The 16,713-nt window shown below is 37.8% G+C and overlaps 2 protein-coding genes and 1 pseudogene across 6 annotated transcripts in view; 2 read left to right on the top strand and 1 right to left on the bottom strand.

The window, feature by feature from the left end:
* Positions 1-2,139, top strand: part of LOC121327777 (FERM, ARHGEF and pleckstrin domain-containing protein 1-like) — a 103,300-nt gene extending 101,161 nt beyond the window's left edge. For all 4 annotated transcript variants that reach the window (XM_041271983.1, XM_041271980.1, XM_041271981.1 and 1 more), the window contains exon 27: positions 678-2,139. In XM_041271983.1, the coding sequence (XP_041127917.1) occupies positions 678-759 (82 nt within the window). In that variant the 3' untranslated portion in view covers positions 760-2,139. The remainder of the gene's footprint in view (positions 1-677) is intronic.
* A 6,342-nt stretch (positions 2,140-8,481) lies between these two features.
* LOC121327784 lies at positions 8,482-11,370 on the top strand (annotated as a pseudogene).
* A 1,132-nt stretch (positions 11,371-12,502) lies between these two features.
* Positions 12,503-16,713, bottom strand: part of LOC121327866 (tripeptidyl-peptidase 2-like) — a 37,464-nt gene continuing 33,253 nt past the window's right edge. For both annotated transcript variants that reach the window (XM_041272151.1, XM_041272152.1), the window contains 5 exons: positions 16,286-16,382; positions 15,416-15,546; positions 14,945-15,152; positions 13,327-13,446; positions 12,503-12,996 (listed from right to left, as the gene is read on the bottom strand). In XM_041272151.1, the coding sequence (XP_041128085.1) occupies positions 12,907-12,996; positions 13,327-13,446; positions 14,945-15,152; positions 15,416-15,546; positions 16,286-16,382 (646 nt within the window). In that variant the 3' untranslated portion in view covers positions 12,503-12,906. The remainder of the gene's footprint in view (positions 12,997-13,326; positions 13,447-14,944; positions 15,153-15,415; positions 15,547-16,285; positions 16,383-16,713) is intronic.

Here is a 16,713-nt window from a genome sequence, read left to right as displayed (position 1 = left end):
GTGTATTCATGGAAGCAGTCGTACCTGTGCAAATATTGGCACTAGCTGAGACTAGGAAGTGTGTCATTGTCTATAAAAATGAGGTATGGTGTAATACTTTAATAATGAAAAAGGCTTGGAATGGTCTGATCTTGTTGCTGTATTGTTATTTTTTTCTAAATCCATATATTCGTTTTGTATTTGTAATATTCACTTTTGTTTTAATTCATCCTGGTTATTCAGGAAGCTCACAGATTACTTCCAGCATGAACTAGAATCGAAGCTGAAGGCATTGTGCAGGAAGTACAGTCAGTGAACATTTAAAAGTGAAAGTTGACTCTAGGTATTTGGGTCAGACAGCTCTCAATGAAAAATAATTCATTAGCCTTAATGTCTTATACAATCTATTTGAGTGTTTTTAACTTTTTTAATGTTACAAATTTAATATATGCACAATTTCACTGCAATCTTTATTAATAAGTTTTAAGAGCAGTTTTCACTCTTCTGTACTGGGAATAGAACCGAACCGCTTTGAAACAAGTAGGCCAGCTTCCAGATGTGTGTGCGTGCGTGCTCCTGTGTGTGTATCTCCAGGCTAATCATTCAATAACCGAGCAGGCCTGTTGTGTTTTCCAGGGGTGTGTGTATATCTCCAGGCTAATTGTTCAGTAACTGAGCAGGCCTGTTGTGTTTTCCAGGTGGATGGAAGTTATCCGAAGTGCCACAAGTTCGGCCTGTCGCACCCGGATTTTAAGCCACAAAGATTCTCATCCATACTGATCAGTAGATGTTTCTCACAAGACTGCAAACCCAGAAGTCTAGGAAGCTCCAATACCAGCTGGCTCCTCTCTTCAGTTTCAGTTACACTCACTCACATCTCTAAATCTATTGCTGAAGTGCAAGCTCTTTGAAAGAGCTACCAGAAAGCAAGGCAAAATTATTTCACTCAGCTTTATTATTCCTGTTGTATTTCAAAGATATTTACACACACATGCACACACACACAGAGTGTAACTGCACAATCTTTATACTTTACATTATACTACAAGGGTACCTGTTAGCTGTTAGCTTGCAAACTGACAATTCTAGGGTTTTGAACCAATTTTTATAAATTCTCATCTGTGTGAAATGCTTGGCAGTATGTTTGTACTTGGAGTACTGACCTGTTGAAAGGTTAATTTTTGAAGAAAACAAAGACTACATTGCAGTTGGATTTTAATTAGTGAAGAAGTCATGACACAACACTACCAGTTTCTTCTGTACTCTACATAGCTTTGTTTGTAAATATATGTATTTAAAAAAAGGCTGACGCAGATTTTCAGGATTCACATTGAGTGCCAAACTGTTTTTATACACGCCACCGCCAATGAATGATCTGTCAGCCTTTTCTAAACAAGAGCATGACTGGTTTTAATACAATCTTGTGACACATTTTAAAATGTTATGTTATTTTTAGGGAAAAAATCTGAAGAAATAGACACCTGTATTTTTAAATGTGTGCTGGTGGGTTTATTTTATTTTTACTCCAACAAGTGCTTACGACTTGGTCATGCTCACCATTACCAAAATAGTGTGTGTGTGTGTGTGTGTGTGTGTGTGTATATATATATATATATATATATATATATATATATATATATATATATATATATATATATATATATATATATATATAAAAATGTATATGTGTAAAGGATTTATATTTGGCATTCTCGGGGTCAATCTACTTTACAATAATCTCTAGCATTTGCTGCTGTTATCAGCTGTAAAGAATACCCATGTGTGGCTTTGATTAAAATCCCTTCCTCCTCCTGAAGCTTATTATTCAGAGGGAAGTTCCCAAATGCACTAAATCTTCTTTTTAAAGCAGTTCATATACTGCATGTAAAGCATTGCAACTCTACAAAGCCACTGCCCCCCTATAAAGATACCGTTGGTGTCCAACAAGCCAGGTTTTACATGTTTAAAAAGCATGTGCCTATTTAAATAAATTAAATGCATATCTGTTGAGGTAAAGACATGTCTTTTAACAATCAAATGTGTTTTAATCACTTATTGTACATTAAACATTTACTATAGATGGGAATCAGACTCTACGTAAGATCATTGAGTAATCTACAGGGAGAAAAAAAGCAATAAAAATCACGTTTTACAAGCCTATTGGTCTGTTGTCTTGTTCACTGCTACTGGGCTTTTGTCAAGAAGGGATCTGGTTCATTAAGCTTATCGACAGATACACAAATTTAAACATTTTGAAATCTAACATGAAATACTGTACTATTATTATGGCTTCTGGTAGACTTTTGCAATATACTTGTTAGGTTTTTTGATTACATGATGTTAATTAAGTCTACATTATGTTCATATAGTTTTTTGGGTTTTTTTGTTAAATTATGTCGCAACCCTAAAATTCTAGGTGATGTGAAACTTTTGGCCATAGCTGTAGATACTGGCTTTCAATTGCTGTGTGGTTCATTATTGGCGAGACTTGTGAATAACTGTCAGAGCTTCAGGATGGGCTAATCTTTTCACCTGTCCTGCAATACTTGTCCAGTGCTGTGTATAGTAGCTGGTTCTGGAAGTGTCCTCTCTGATTCTCCAGAACCTCTGTAGATATATGCATTTAGAGTACTTTTTATTCCTTTTATTTCAGTGTGATCAGTACAGAAACACAAGACACCCGAAGTGATGATGGTAAAAGGGATTTCTATCACAGCATTTAACTTCAGAGTTCATCATGCAGTGCTTTCCTCAGACCTTGGCAGCAGCGTTACCCGTTACATTACATTACTTTACTGTTCATGTCATATGAAAAAAGGCACACGGTAGCATTTTGAAATGCTTATCCTGGGGGAAATGCCTCCAAATGCAAAATAGATGCACGTTCCAAAGGAGCAGGGGTGATTGTAGATACAAATATAGATTGGTTTGAGATTCAATATATGTTTGGCAGATTTGTAGTCTTTCCTATCATGATGAATTGTGAAAATTTAGAGGTACAGTGCCTATAGAAAGTCTACACCCCCTTTCAAAATGTTCACCTTTTGTTGCCTTATAGCCTGGAATTAAAAAAGTTGTTCTGTTTTTTTTTCATTTATCTACACATCCTAACCCACAACTTCCAAGTGAAAAAAATATTCTAGAAATGTGTAGAAAATTAAAAATAAAAACTGAAATAGCTTGGTTGGGTAAGTGTCCACACCCCCTCTTATAGCAATCCTAAATTAGCTCAGGTGTAACCAATCACCTTCACACACCCAAGTGGCCTCCACCTGTGTTAAATTGTAGTGATTTACATGATTTCAGGATAAATTCAGTAGTTCCTGTGGGTTCCCTCTGCTATGTAGTGCATTTCAAAGCAAAGACTCTTTTAAAATCACATTTTAAAAAAATTCAGAAAACACCTATTTTCAGTAACAAATGTGGGGAAGGGGTAGTTTCAGAATATGCTGTTGCCAAGCTGGCTAAGTGTCTGTTTGGCTTGGCAAAAATGCACAAAATGAGACCCAAAAAAGCTTAGTCTGACTGGGGGAGCAACCAACTTCAACACTTGTGGTGTTGGCCCATGGACCCATCCTGTTTCAAAACCATACGTGTTTGATTGAACATCGCAGCCTGTAGAAACCTGAAGCAACGATTAAAGCAGTTTAAACCTCTAACAGCAAACCATGTCCCCAACAGAGGGAGTGGCCCCATTTGGACACCAAGCCACCAGCTTTCCTTTGGAATACAATGTGACCATATACTAATATCTAGGCTTCCCCATCCCACTGTAACGCTCAGGAACCCGTTTGAGAAGGATTTATGGGTGAGACCTCCTGCCTTAATCTCGATTAACAAAACAGGACTGTCTAACTAAAGTATTACTCGGGTTATCGGTTGCACCAATTGGTGTACTTGTTAATAATACATGTATACCCTCTTCATGCTACCTAAACAATGCTCTGTCGCCGTGTGTTGAAACCATGTGGTTGCATTTAATTTATACTCACCTTTCAGAACATCGGCATTATATAGGTGGTGTGAACAGGAGATCTGTAGATCAAGAGGTTTCATGATCAGAACAGCATTGTGCAGAATATGATCGAATTTGAATTGGCAGTTCTGTTTTTTCAACCTAGTTGATTTTGCATTGTATAGATAGTATGTGTAGGGCAGTTCACTGCTCTGTGTCACATTGAGAATGCTTTTTAATAAAAGAGGGGTTGCACCCTTCACATGTTTATAAGCGAATTACAAAGCAAGCTTTATACATTGCTTAATTATTGGGTCTGCTTTAATTTGAAATATACAAAGGTATTCAACACAAGAAAGGAGGGACCACTGATTGTTCTGCCAATGCTAACATACCCTCTATTTAACCACTAGAGGGCACTGCTTTTCAGATTTGCGCAGTGAAACTTCTACATGACGGTGTCATTTGCCAAGATTCGCTAATTGTTTGTAATCTTTGTTGATAATTAGCTTACTTCAAGGACATTAATTCTGGTTAGTTGTCGTTTCCATTGGCAAGTGTCCAGAGAACAAATAAAACACTCAAATATAAAAACAAGGAGCCAGTACTGAGGTAGTACGTCACAAAGCGACCTGCATGCTACCAAAAATACACATCACCAGAGACATGGCCTATCCCACACACCATACCACCAGACAGACCGATAGTATTGGATTGCAACAGCGAATCATATAGAATTGCAGAATACATAATCACTTTTTAAACCCCCTATCCACCAAACACACTTGCTACCTCAAAGACACATATGACTTTATAGAAAAAATTAAAACACTCAAACTACCACAAACAGGTTTTCTTTTTACAATAGATACAGACAGCTTGTACACAAATAAAGAGACCAATGCAGGCATTGCAGCTATCAGGAAATGTCTGAATCTAAATCCGGATCCAACCAGACCAGATGAGGTACCGATCAAACTCCTGGAAATCAGCTTAACAAAAAATGACTTTGAGTTTGACAACCAATTCTACCTCCAGCCCAACGGAACAGTGATGGGGAAACACTTTGTGCCATCATATGCCAACATCTACATGGCCGATTGGGAAGAAACAATCCTCCCCAGATGCCCACAGAGACCAACTCACTATTTCAGGTACCTAGATGACATTTGGGGCACTTGGACACATAGCATAGAGGAATTTAAAAATTCTCAAAAACACACCAACTAGACACTAAAGTATATTTTAAAGAAACGGACACACACACTGTACTACACAAAACCAGCTACCACGCTAAACACACGTTTAGAGGTTTAATAAAATCACAACTACTCAGATTCCACAGAATTTGTACTCAGCCTACTGTCTTCCAGTCAGCTACCAAAATCTTATTCACAGCACTCAGGCAAAGGGGATACTCCTGTTCCTTCCTCAGAGGAATAAGGAAAACATTCTTGGAACAAAAGCCAAGAGACAGCAAAAAGATTATTCCACTTATAACTACCTACTCACATTTTAGCATTACAGCAAACTCACGGATGAAACAAAACCTAACCAACAAATTATAAGACACCAACCTTCTTACAGGACACAAGATAATCTAACCCTACAGAAAAAAGGGAAACAAAGTTCCTACCTCAACCTAACCCTAACCCTAGCTCCAACCCTAATTCTAACACTAGCTTCAACCCTAGCTCCAACCCTAATCCTAACCCTAGCTTCAACCCTAACCCTAACCCTAGCTCCAATCCTAATTCTAACACTAGCTCCGAACTTAATTCTAACACTAGCTTCAACCCTAGCTCCAACCTTATATTCAACCTTATATGGTCCCTTGACCAGGGGTTCCTAACTTGTGTGGGCTGCTGGAACAACGTCATTCTATGTAATTTATTTATAACAGGGTGATTAGAAAGTAAGTTTACCACATCAACGTACCATATTATTGATGTGACTTACTTTCTATCACCTAGATAGTAACAAAAAGCAACAATGAAATACTAATGAGAAAAAATAAGTCAAATGAGAAAATAACAGTTTAGATTAGGTGTATTCACAGTGTTACAGGTTTAACATGTTTTTAATTTTTCGAAGGAGCGTTAATAGTGGGCCTCAGTGCCTAATGCAGCTGAACAGGTTGGCCTCGGGTTAAAATATTTAGGAACTACTGACCAGTCATTATAAGCAAGCTTGACCATACATTTAGGGACTTAGTGTCCCATAAGCTTATTTGTTTTACATTTGTAAACGAAATATTACTGTCAAATGTGTACATGTTATCATCTTAACAACAATAACAATAGTGCATAGCTGGTTTCAGAGCTAAAAAAAATAACCTCCAATGGCTTCAGGTGCACGTCTATTGGGCTAACATTGTCAAACATCCCTTATTAAAGTTAGCATAGTAGAGGTATGGTAAAACATATTAATAAACACGACAAACCGGGGTAAATTATGGCATATGCATATAGGGAGGCTTTGTGGTCCAGTGGTTAAAGAAAGGGGCTTGTTACCAGAAGGTTGTCAGTCCAGTCCCAGCTCACAGATGAGACGTAAAACCAAGGTCCTATTGTAAGTGACTCTGCAGCAGCTGTTGTGATGCATAGTTCACCCCCTAGTCTCTGTAAGTTGCTTTGGATAAAAGCGTCTGCTGAATAGCTAAATAATAATAATAATAATAATAATAATAATAATAATGTAACCATGGGAAATGCATGGTGAAAAAATAACCAGGGTAAGCTTTTAAGGTGTGCAGCAAGGTCGAAGCTGAAGCTACCTCAGGTTGAACTCTGAAGTCATATCATAAACAGGTGGCAAGTTATTATATTTCAGGGTAATGCTGTTGAAAATAATAGCACAAATGACCCTGGCGAGGGACCCTGTTTGTAAATGTTTTTCTGTCCACACTGTTTATATTGTCTGACATCACTGTGCGTCCACTCTGCCTGGCTTCATCAGTTCTCTCTAGAAAGGTTTTAAGAGGCTGCCTTGGAGAAGTTCCTCGTTGCTTTTGTTATGTTTCTTTATTGGGTGTCACTAACCGAGAGGGAAGGTCTTTCATGCTGCTCTTTTTCTATAAACTCGGAGGCAAAAGTCTCTTGCAGTTTGCTTCACTGTTTTTGGATCCGTGCTTAAAAAAAAAAAGAGGTAAATTACTTAAACTGTACGATTTTGCTTTGCACAATGAAATCTATTTCTTTTTACAGGTTTTTGGATAGTTTGCTGTCTTGGTGATAATTTTGTAGTTGAAAGGTAGGCTTTGCTGTTTGCATCTTAAATACACTGAGATCTTGCCAGCTGATGACTGTAATATGATCCTGTGTATATGAAAGCAGCACATTATCACTGACTGAAACTTGCTTGTCATATTTAATATTCAAGGTGCTAAAGGCTGCTTTAGTTTAAATCTGCTTTCAGATAATTGGCTCGTGTTCTTAACCAGAGGTGGAAACAAATGATGTGTATGACACTTTTAATTTAATTGACTTCAGTTTAATTTTACACAAATGTTTGGGCGATGCATGGTCTATAGTGTAGGTGATCATGGTTTTAGATATATGCATTGAAGCGTTTTATAACTGTGTTTCTGACCTGCCAGCGCCCCCTACTCTTGAATTACAGCATACACAGTAATGTGGGTGCCGAGAGCAGAAGGGTATTTTTAAAAACCGTCTTCAATACAACTGTTGCCAAAACTACTAGAGCGCAGTGAAATATGTCAAAAGTATTTCTGATATCTCTCTGGGAAGCAAAAATAAATAAATAAGGAAAGCATTTTCCTTGAAATACTTTCTAGTAATTGCTTTGCAGTTAAAAATAGCCAGAAGTGTTATCAGTGCTGTAATAATTATGCAAGGTTTTACTTGCAACACAGGGATGGAAATAAGACTCACATTGCATAGTTGTACTACATGTGTTACATGTGTTAACTTTCTTTCCCACAATACTGCATGAGCATTGTTTTATGCAATGACTTCTAAATGAAAAGCTGTTCAGCTTCAGAAGAATTGCAAATTGTACTGTGATTGAATTGCAAAGTAATTCCAAATGATGTTGTTTACACCCCAAGCATTGGTGCCATGGATACGCTCTCTTCAGAAATCCAGCACAAGGGGAAAAACGATCTGATGATCAACCCTGAGAGTGATCAAGATTCAGAGGCCTGTGAAAACGATAAAGGCAGGTCTATGTTCCTAGTTTTTATACTAATGTTTCTTGGAATTTTCCAGATCAAATATTGTCTCATCGGTTTTTGTCTAATTTTAGAAGTGCTTAGGTGATTTCTTCAACGTAACTGTTGTAATGAACAAGCAAAACTACTACTACTATAATAATAATAATAATAATAATAATAATAATGTAAGTGATAGTCCATTTTGGTGTACTAATTTGTCAGTACACAACACAATCCTCTTGGGGTGTCAGTCACTAAAGGATGATGAGGCTTTATTTAATGTCCTGTTCAGCACGTTAACTGCCCAGCAGGTTGTTCATTTTTACAATGAATCAGGTATGCTAGGGTTGTAAAATTCTGTACACTGTCTCACATGGAGGTACACAACCTGTAGACTAAAAATAACCCCTCCAGAAATAACCCCTAACACAATAACAGCAGGGCAGCACTGTGATGTGGTGATTAGCACTGCTTCCTCACAGCTCCAGGGTCCTGGGTTCAATTTCAGTCTCAGGGGTCTGTCTGTGTGGAGTTTGCATGTTCTTCCCGTGTTCACCTGGTATTCTGGTTTCCTCCCACGGTCCAAAGACATGCTGGCTGGGTGGATTGGCCTCTCTAAATTGCCCCTTAGTTGCCCTGCAATGGACTGTCATCCAGTCCAGGGTGTAGTTCCGCCTTGCGCCCTGCGTTTGCTGGGTTAGGCTCCAGCTCAACGCAATTCTGTAGGATTAAGCAGCTACAGATAATGAATGGACAATAACAGCACTTGAACATGCAAAATCTGTGCTTGCCAAAAGCATTCTGCTGAAGTGACTCTTCATCTAGCAATGCAAATTCATATTTGTCATTGTTAACATTGAACCACCTATTGCCATTTGCAATTACACATTTAATATGTATAATTCACATGTGCTCTCAATAATAACTGAAATGAAAACATCCAGATGCACATTTTTTAAAAATTTTTTGATCCAGCTTAGATTTTGTGTTCTTCCACTGGTGCAAAGCAGTTCCTTAAAAGGAGTATATACAATGAACTAATTTGTGACTATGATCAAGTAACCACAATTTGCATCTTATTTCATAATGTATTTTAGTAGTACATAAATTACACTTACTGTAAACTATACTGTATTTAAATATTGATTCTGCATTGTAGCCCCACACTGCCCTGATAACACCTGCAAATCACCTTGGATAAAGGTACCTGCCAAATAAATAATAATAACAATATAACTAGAAAACTATAATACTGGTATATAAACAATATGTTATTATGATAAATTAGTTTTCAGGCTATATATTAAAGTGTGTTTATGTAAGAGAGAAATATTTGCAGGGTGCCTCAGGTATACAAGTACCTGTATATAATACATGTACAGTACATTTAGAGAAATATATCGACACAGAAAACTGAAGGGGTTATACCTATTCCTATGTGTGATTTTTTTTTAAATCTAATTGATATTAGTTATAACTGTTATATTCGAATCATACTGTAAATTGAATACCTCCATTGTATTCCCTTTGCTGGGGGAAGATAAAGCCTTTTAGGAAAAATGGCACATTGTTTTGAGTGCAGTATTTGTATCATGTGAACCAATGTGTATTAGGCAACACGATCTACTCATTTACCACTGTTTATTTTTTCAGGCACTGGCTTTGTGTCAGTTTCTGCAGAACAACCAGCACCAGTTTAATCTCCGAGACAAAGCTGTCCTGCAGATAGGAGCTGGAACAGGATTGCTCTCCATAGTGGCTTGCTTGCTTGGTAAATCAGTATTTTGTACATTTTTAAATCCTTAAGACTGCCTGCTGGAGTGCAGAACCCAGATTAGCACTAATCTTGGTCTGCCTTACATAAAGTAGCAAATAAGAGTAATATGGACATCAAAAGCAGCAGGATTGAGATACTTGCTCCTATGTTGGTTTTTTTGATCTGTCTGTATTTGCTGATGTTATTGTCTATCCTCAGGTGCCTGGGTCACAGCTACTGATCTGCCTGATGTACTTGGAAATCTAAGAACCATTTCGAATACAACACCAGAGGAAAGTGCAGGTATCTTCCTCAAGTGGCTGAGTTAGAATGGGGGGAAATCTTGCGGATCCCTCTTTACCGATATAAAGTTGTTGTTGCAGCTGATGTATACCATCACAACTGCCTGATTGAACTGCTCATCACAATGGAGTATTTCTGCCAGCCGGGCACAATATTTCTGTGGTCAAACAAATATCGGTTTACGACAGACCACAAATTTGCTGAGATGTTTCAAAACACTTTTTACACCACTCTTCTTGCAGAGTTCCCAGATAAGGAGGTGAAGATCTATATGGCAATAGTAAAAGACAAGCAATAAAAACTAAAAATACCAATGGCAGTTTAACAGTTAGTTGCCTTGACATCTAGGGTTCTTAAACCTATATCTGGCCTGTCTGTTACATTTAGATGAAAAAATGAAGCTTCTATGACTTGTAAATGTGGTTTCTGTTTACAGCTGGCTCCATGGGCCTCTGGTAATTGTAACAGAAACTATGGTGCACATGGCAGGAGTAGGGAACCAACATTTTTTTGTATGGGTTAGTGAAATAAAAAGTTAAATCTAGTCAGTCTTTGCCATGTTCCTGGACAACTTGTCATACAAGTATAGAGCAAAAGCCACTTAAGAGGCAGAGTTGAACTTGCACAGCTGTTACATGATAATACAGTTTATTACTAGTGTAGACAACAAAGTCAATTACAAGAGCATGTATCGTCTGTGCCCTCGATACTGCTTGCTTAATCATAGCAGTCAGCATCTGGGTTATTGTGCATATTGACTGTTCATATTGACTGATCAGTTTCCCAATCAGTCTCCAGTTGCTCATGAGTGTGCAATGATTAGTAGCCACCAGAGGCAATTTTCCAGTTGTTCTGACTTCTCTAGCATCCACTTTTTGTTCTCCTATCAAAATGTTTTGCTACTACCCATTATAAATTCAATAAACAGCTATCTGTGCATACTGCAGTCAGGTATTCAGTATCTCATGCTGTTCAGCGCCTTTGTATCACATTATTTCCATAATGTTGCCACACCAGTAACTTAAAATAAATGAGAACAAACATTTTTATATTGTATGAGTGTGCAGAAACAGAAACAGTTGTTTGTGTAATGATAGTTCACAGATCGAAGGCTGGTGCCAACCATTTGTTAATGTACATTAAAGTTTTGTTTTTTAAAATATTAAATTGGTGTACAGGTGTTGATCTCCTCTGTTACTTGTACACAGCCCCAATCAAGATTCTCTCATCTTTTAAAAAAAAAAAAAAAAAAAAAAAAAAGTCAACACTGCACTGTGGAAGGATGATCACAGAAATGCAGAATTATTTTTATCAGTACTGTGAGAATTTTATTTTATTAAAACGTACCCTATTCAAACTACACCAATGAAAATAAATGTTCACTCACTGTCTCTCCACTATGCACACGCATTGGACTGTCAATAGTTCAGATCCAAAAAAGAAAGTGAAACTCAAAGCCCTGTGATCGACTGGACACCGTGGTGTTGATGCTTGAGTTGTTAGCATGCTTTAGTTCCTATAATGGCCTGCTTGGAGACAAGCCCGATGTCAACACTTACTCAGGGGTGCAAATTTGACTCTATGGCACGATATTCGTATATAGCACCAGCAACATTTCATTTTGGTGCCAGTAGACATACATATATACACTGCTGTGCAAAAGTCTTAGACATGTTGCATTTTTCTACTCTGACACATTATGAGCATCCACAATTTACTCAAAGCCTCCACTAGTGTTTTCTACTGTTACAACAACCTTGACTTGGATAAAGAAGGAAAACATTGAGTAAAATTGCTCACACACTTGCTTTTCAAGGTGTGGTATTCGAAGCATAAATCAACAGTACAGAGAAATGTCTCCTGTAATTGACAAACCCAGGACTGGAAGACCAAAAAAAGTCTAACAAGGATGAGCAATACTTGAGGATAATACGCTTAAGGAATAGAAAGACAACGAGCACTGAATGGACAACAGAACTGGCAGACGACACAGGTGTTGTCCATCAAATCAACAGTACGAAGGTCACTCTTGAAAGGATGTGTTGCAGTAAGAATACCTCTGTTATGAAAGGGGAACAAGACTAAAAGGCTAAACTATGCACAAGAACACATAAATTGGACTACAGAACAATGGTCAAAAGGTGCTTTGCACTGTTGATGGATGGACAACACCACCTGTACCTTCTGCCAGTTCTGTTGGTCTAAAATACCTTTTATGCAGTAAAAATCACCTTTCATTCCTGGGTCCTGGTTTATCTCCAGTCAGAGGACTCAATAAAACTAAAAATTCAGATGGTCTGTTAGACTGAAAGAACACAAACAAACACACAAATAATGACTTCCAATTGTTTATTTTATTCAGGATTCATGTCATTTAACATATGACATTTTCATACTTTTTTCACTTTACATTGATAACAAAAAATGAGATACATAATGTTTATAAAATAATACCTGCTTATGGGTTAGTTAAAAGCAGCTTCTAAAAAGTATACATATATATATATATATTTTCTAGAATATATACTGTAAAACCCTGACATGTCAACTTAGTTAAAAACAGTAGGTTGTATACTGTGAGTTTACTGCACAATGTGTGTTAGTTTCATATATTATTTAAGAAAGGGCATTTTGCTGAACAATGAAACCATGCTTTACAAAAAGAAAGTTCAAATTATTAAAACATTGCCCTAAATACAGTATACAGGACTAATGTATGTATAAAAATACAAATAAAAATTAGAAGGGGGTATAGTCTGTAGGATACATTACGGGAAGCCAGTTGTCAGCAAAAGATGCAGAGTGGGTCCATCCAAGTGACTTCATTAGCTAAGAAAAATATTCAAAAGACATTTTGCTTAGAATCCATGCATACTGGCAGAGATTCGGGGTAAGCATTTGTTTCACAATCATCGTAACTTGATCATTTACTACTGTGAGATCATTTACTAGTTTTTTTTAAGGCTCAACTAACAGCTGCAGTTTTATTCTGATGACTTTGGCTCAGTTAGTATCGGTCTAATAGGGATGGGTATGCAGAGTCCTACAGAAGTTTATCAACAGGACAATGGGAGTTAAATACATTTTGTAATGAATCTAACTTGAATTACTTGTAAGAAAATTAAGATGTTCAATAAAAAGAAGCAATTGACATCTTACCTGGATACAGTTTGTACAGTTCTCTTTACTGGGCTTCTCTTCTACAATCTTTGTTGCATATTTTAGGGCTCTTCCATACATTTTATTCACCAAGGCATGTTTATATGCAAATGTTAAAACCTTGAAAAGAAAAAGAAAAAAAAAGTGTAAAAAGCAAACTAATCATTCTGGGTTTGAGAGTGGCAAAGCATTCGAGACAAATGGAACACATGATGGGAAAAACTGGGACCACCTCCTAGAGTGACATACCTAGACACTGGTAAAACCAACAGCCCTAAGTTTGTCGATCACAACTGGCTGCCAGGGTGATGTGAATGGAGCAGTTCTGATAGATATATAGGTCGAACACTAAAGTGCTTTAAAAGGTCAACAACAGAATTGTTTAACAGCGATACGGAAACTAACAGGAAGCCAACGCAGATATACTAAAAACCTGTGTGATATGTTCAGTCCTTTTAGTACTAGTCAGAATTCCTGAAGCTGCAATATACACTAGTTAAACAGGTAACCTAGCTAATAGAGCATCACAATGATCAATGTGAGGAGACAAATGCATCAACCAGAACCCCAGCATCACGTAAAGAAAGGTAGGTACAAACTCAAGCAGTAGTTTCACAGGTGGTAATAAACAGATTTAACCACAGAAAAAACTTTAAAACTAAGACCAGCGTTCAATACTACTCCCAGACTCCTCATTGCAGTAGATGTATTAATAGGGCATCCACCAAAGGTCAAAGAAAAAGTAGTCTCAACCTGTTTACACAGTCAAAGCTATTGCCAAATAGCAGGCAATCTGATAAACAAGGCATGTTGCTTCAAATAAACATGCTTGTAAATCATGTATTCACCCAGACGCTTGACTGTATGAAGCCAACCGTACACCATGAGACATGCCTCAGGTCACTGGTTATCCACAGTAAAGCTCAGGCCATGGCAGCAGGTGCAGCATCTGCAACATTTATGATTTGTCTAATATGTCCAAGTCCTGCAAGTGTATCTTGATAGCCATAAGGCTGTAATTCATAGAGCAGCAGTGTAATCTGGACTTGCACTGGGCAACATGTTTTTATATGTCCTCATGGATGCCTGCCTAGCTGCAATATATACATCCTGAAGGCATTGAAACTTTATTTATGCAGCTACTCCTTCTAGAAATGTATGTTAGACAATAGGGCCATTCCATGAAAATAAAAAGGTTACATTGTGTATGTCAGGGGAGGCCAATCCTGATCCTGGAGAGCCACAGGGTCTTCTGGTTTTTGTTCCACCCGAGTTTTCAATTAATTGAAACAATTATTTTCTTAATAGGACCAATTGTTTTCTTAACTGGACAACACTAACATGTTTCCTAAGTCTTTGGCCATTGATGTTTTAAAGAGAGACCCAGTAAATGTGCAGGATTGGCCAGCCTGACATTGATAATCATACTTGTGCATTATGGATTCCCAGGATTACAAAAATCTTGGGCTCTCAATTAGATTCACATTGATGACTATCAGCAACCAAAAATACAACGTTCCACTGAATGGCCTAATTCTACATCATCTATGTGGAACTAATTCCCCAGTAAAATTAGAGATGACACTTAATGGAAGTTAAAGCCCAGCTTGTTACCCACCTTCGAGTCAGTGAGGTCGACCCATTTCTGGATCTCCCAGAAGGTGTCTGTGAGATCCTTCAAGCAGCCCTCGGGGTTGTCCTCTGTGCTGCTCGTCTCCTCAGAAACCGCCCCATCCTGCGAGTGCAGCTGAAGGAGTTTGTCTGCCAGGGCACAGCCTTTCCTGCACAGCGCGTCAATCAGGGAGGACTTCTGTTTCTCCATGTCACTAAGACAGGAATATAACAAAGCATTTAGCTGAAGTCACACAGAACTAAAGCCTGCAGAAAATTGATACAACTCAAAAACTTTTTTTTTTTTTTTTCGCTCTGAGTTTGATGGTTAAAACTGCTAAACACACATTAAAAACTACCTTAACATGACAAAAAAATACTGCAGCCCAACAAATAAAACAATGCCTGCATTCTAATTAGGAAAAAGAAAACATGAGATGGAAGCAGACAGTCTTTACAGCATTCTGGTAAGATGTACCTTTTTATAGTAGCAGCATCTGGCCTGGGGTCAGTCTTCATAGTGAGATAAACTGCCAGGGCAGTCTGATCAATACTGGACAAGACAACGTCTGCAGCCACAACTATCTCATTCAGTCGTTTCATGCGCTCCTGGACAGGACAAGTGACAGATTACATTAATATCACCAAAGATAGATCAATAAATCACAACAAAAGATCTCACTTAAACACAAAACTACCCACTGTATACTTGGCCATGGATTTTAAGTAAATAAAGCTGAGGGAACACGTAGCCACTTTGTGGCTTGGAACTGGGTTTTAGAGACTAGGTTTCAAGCCCCTGCATGGAACACCATGGGAGACTTGGGTTTTGATACAGCAAATTTGCCTCAAACTAGGTATTCTGGGATTCTGGGCTCCTGGAACCAGGTTTCAAGCCACTGTTCCTGAAAAAGTGGCTTTGTGTTCCTTCAGCTTAAAAACATTTAAATACCATTGTTCAGGATAACCACAGCACAAGAACATTTATCAAAGCTGTCAATTCTACAATCACAGTGCAACGAGTTTCAAAGATTTATACATAAACTGTACGACAGTTCACATATTTTTGCTCTACAAATCAGCTAGTTCCCCCTACTGACACATCACCACCACCACTGTATCCCTGTACAGACTTGGCATAAAGCTGCTAGAGGCTTGTTAGACTGCTGACAAGAGGAGAACGTAAGGTAGTATGGATGCCGACATTTAATATCATGCCAACTGACACACAGCTAGTATACCCACTTCGAGTTAAATAAAGCAAGCAAAGCATTTAACAGTGCACTTTCTAAATAAAATAAAAACAAACAGAAATACGTCAAAGTTTATTTACTGAAAACATGATCACCTTTTCAGAGTCCAGCTGCTGTAGTCTTGTGACATGCAAAGGCAGGTGATTAGAAAAGGTTTCTTTTAATTCATCATACAGACCACTTGTATCCAGCCTGCAGGAGAAATAAAAAGGTAAATGTGTTGGGGGCAGAAAGACATTAAAAAGGTTAACTCTTTGCAGTCCATTTATTCAGCGCTTGTCAGGCGAGTCAGGTCCAATTTATTTTCACTTGCTGTTTATTTTACAAGTGCGATTTAATTTTTTTTTCTCCCCCAGAGTAAAACAGGTTTAAAAGGAATTGAATCGCAAAAGGACACTCAGTACTGTATTTACAGCCAAGCCCCACCCCTTGTTCACTGTGTTTTTCACATACCTCTTTATAGACACGCATACTGATAAATCATCTCCTGATCACTCATTTTATCACCAAACTCGTCAATAAT

This window comes from Polyodon spathula, chromosome 15 (genome assembly GCF_017654505.1).
Source record: "Polyodon spathula isolate WHYD16114869_AA chromosome 15, ASM1765450v1, whole genome shotgun sequence".
Classification (NCBI taxonomy): domain Eukaryota; kingdom Metazoa; phylum Chordata; class Actinopteri; order Acipenseriformes; family Polyodontidae; genus Polyodon; species Polyodon spathula.
The sequence above is the reverse complement of the archived record's forward strand: the minus strand, read 5'-3'. Positions and strand labels throughout refer to the sequence as shown.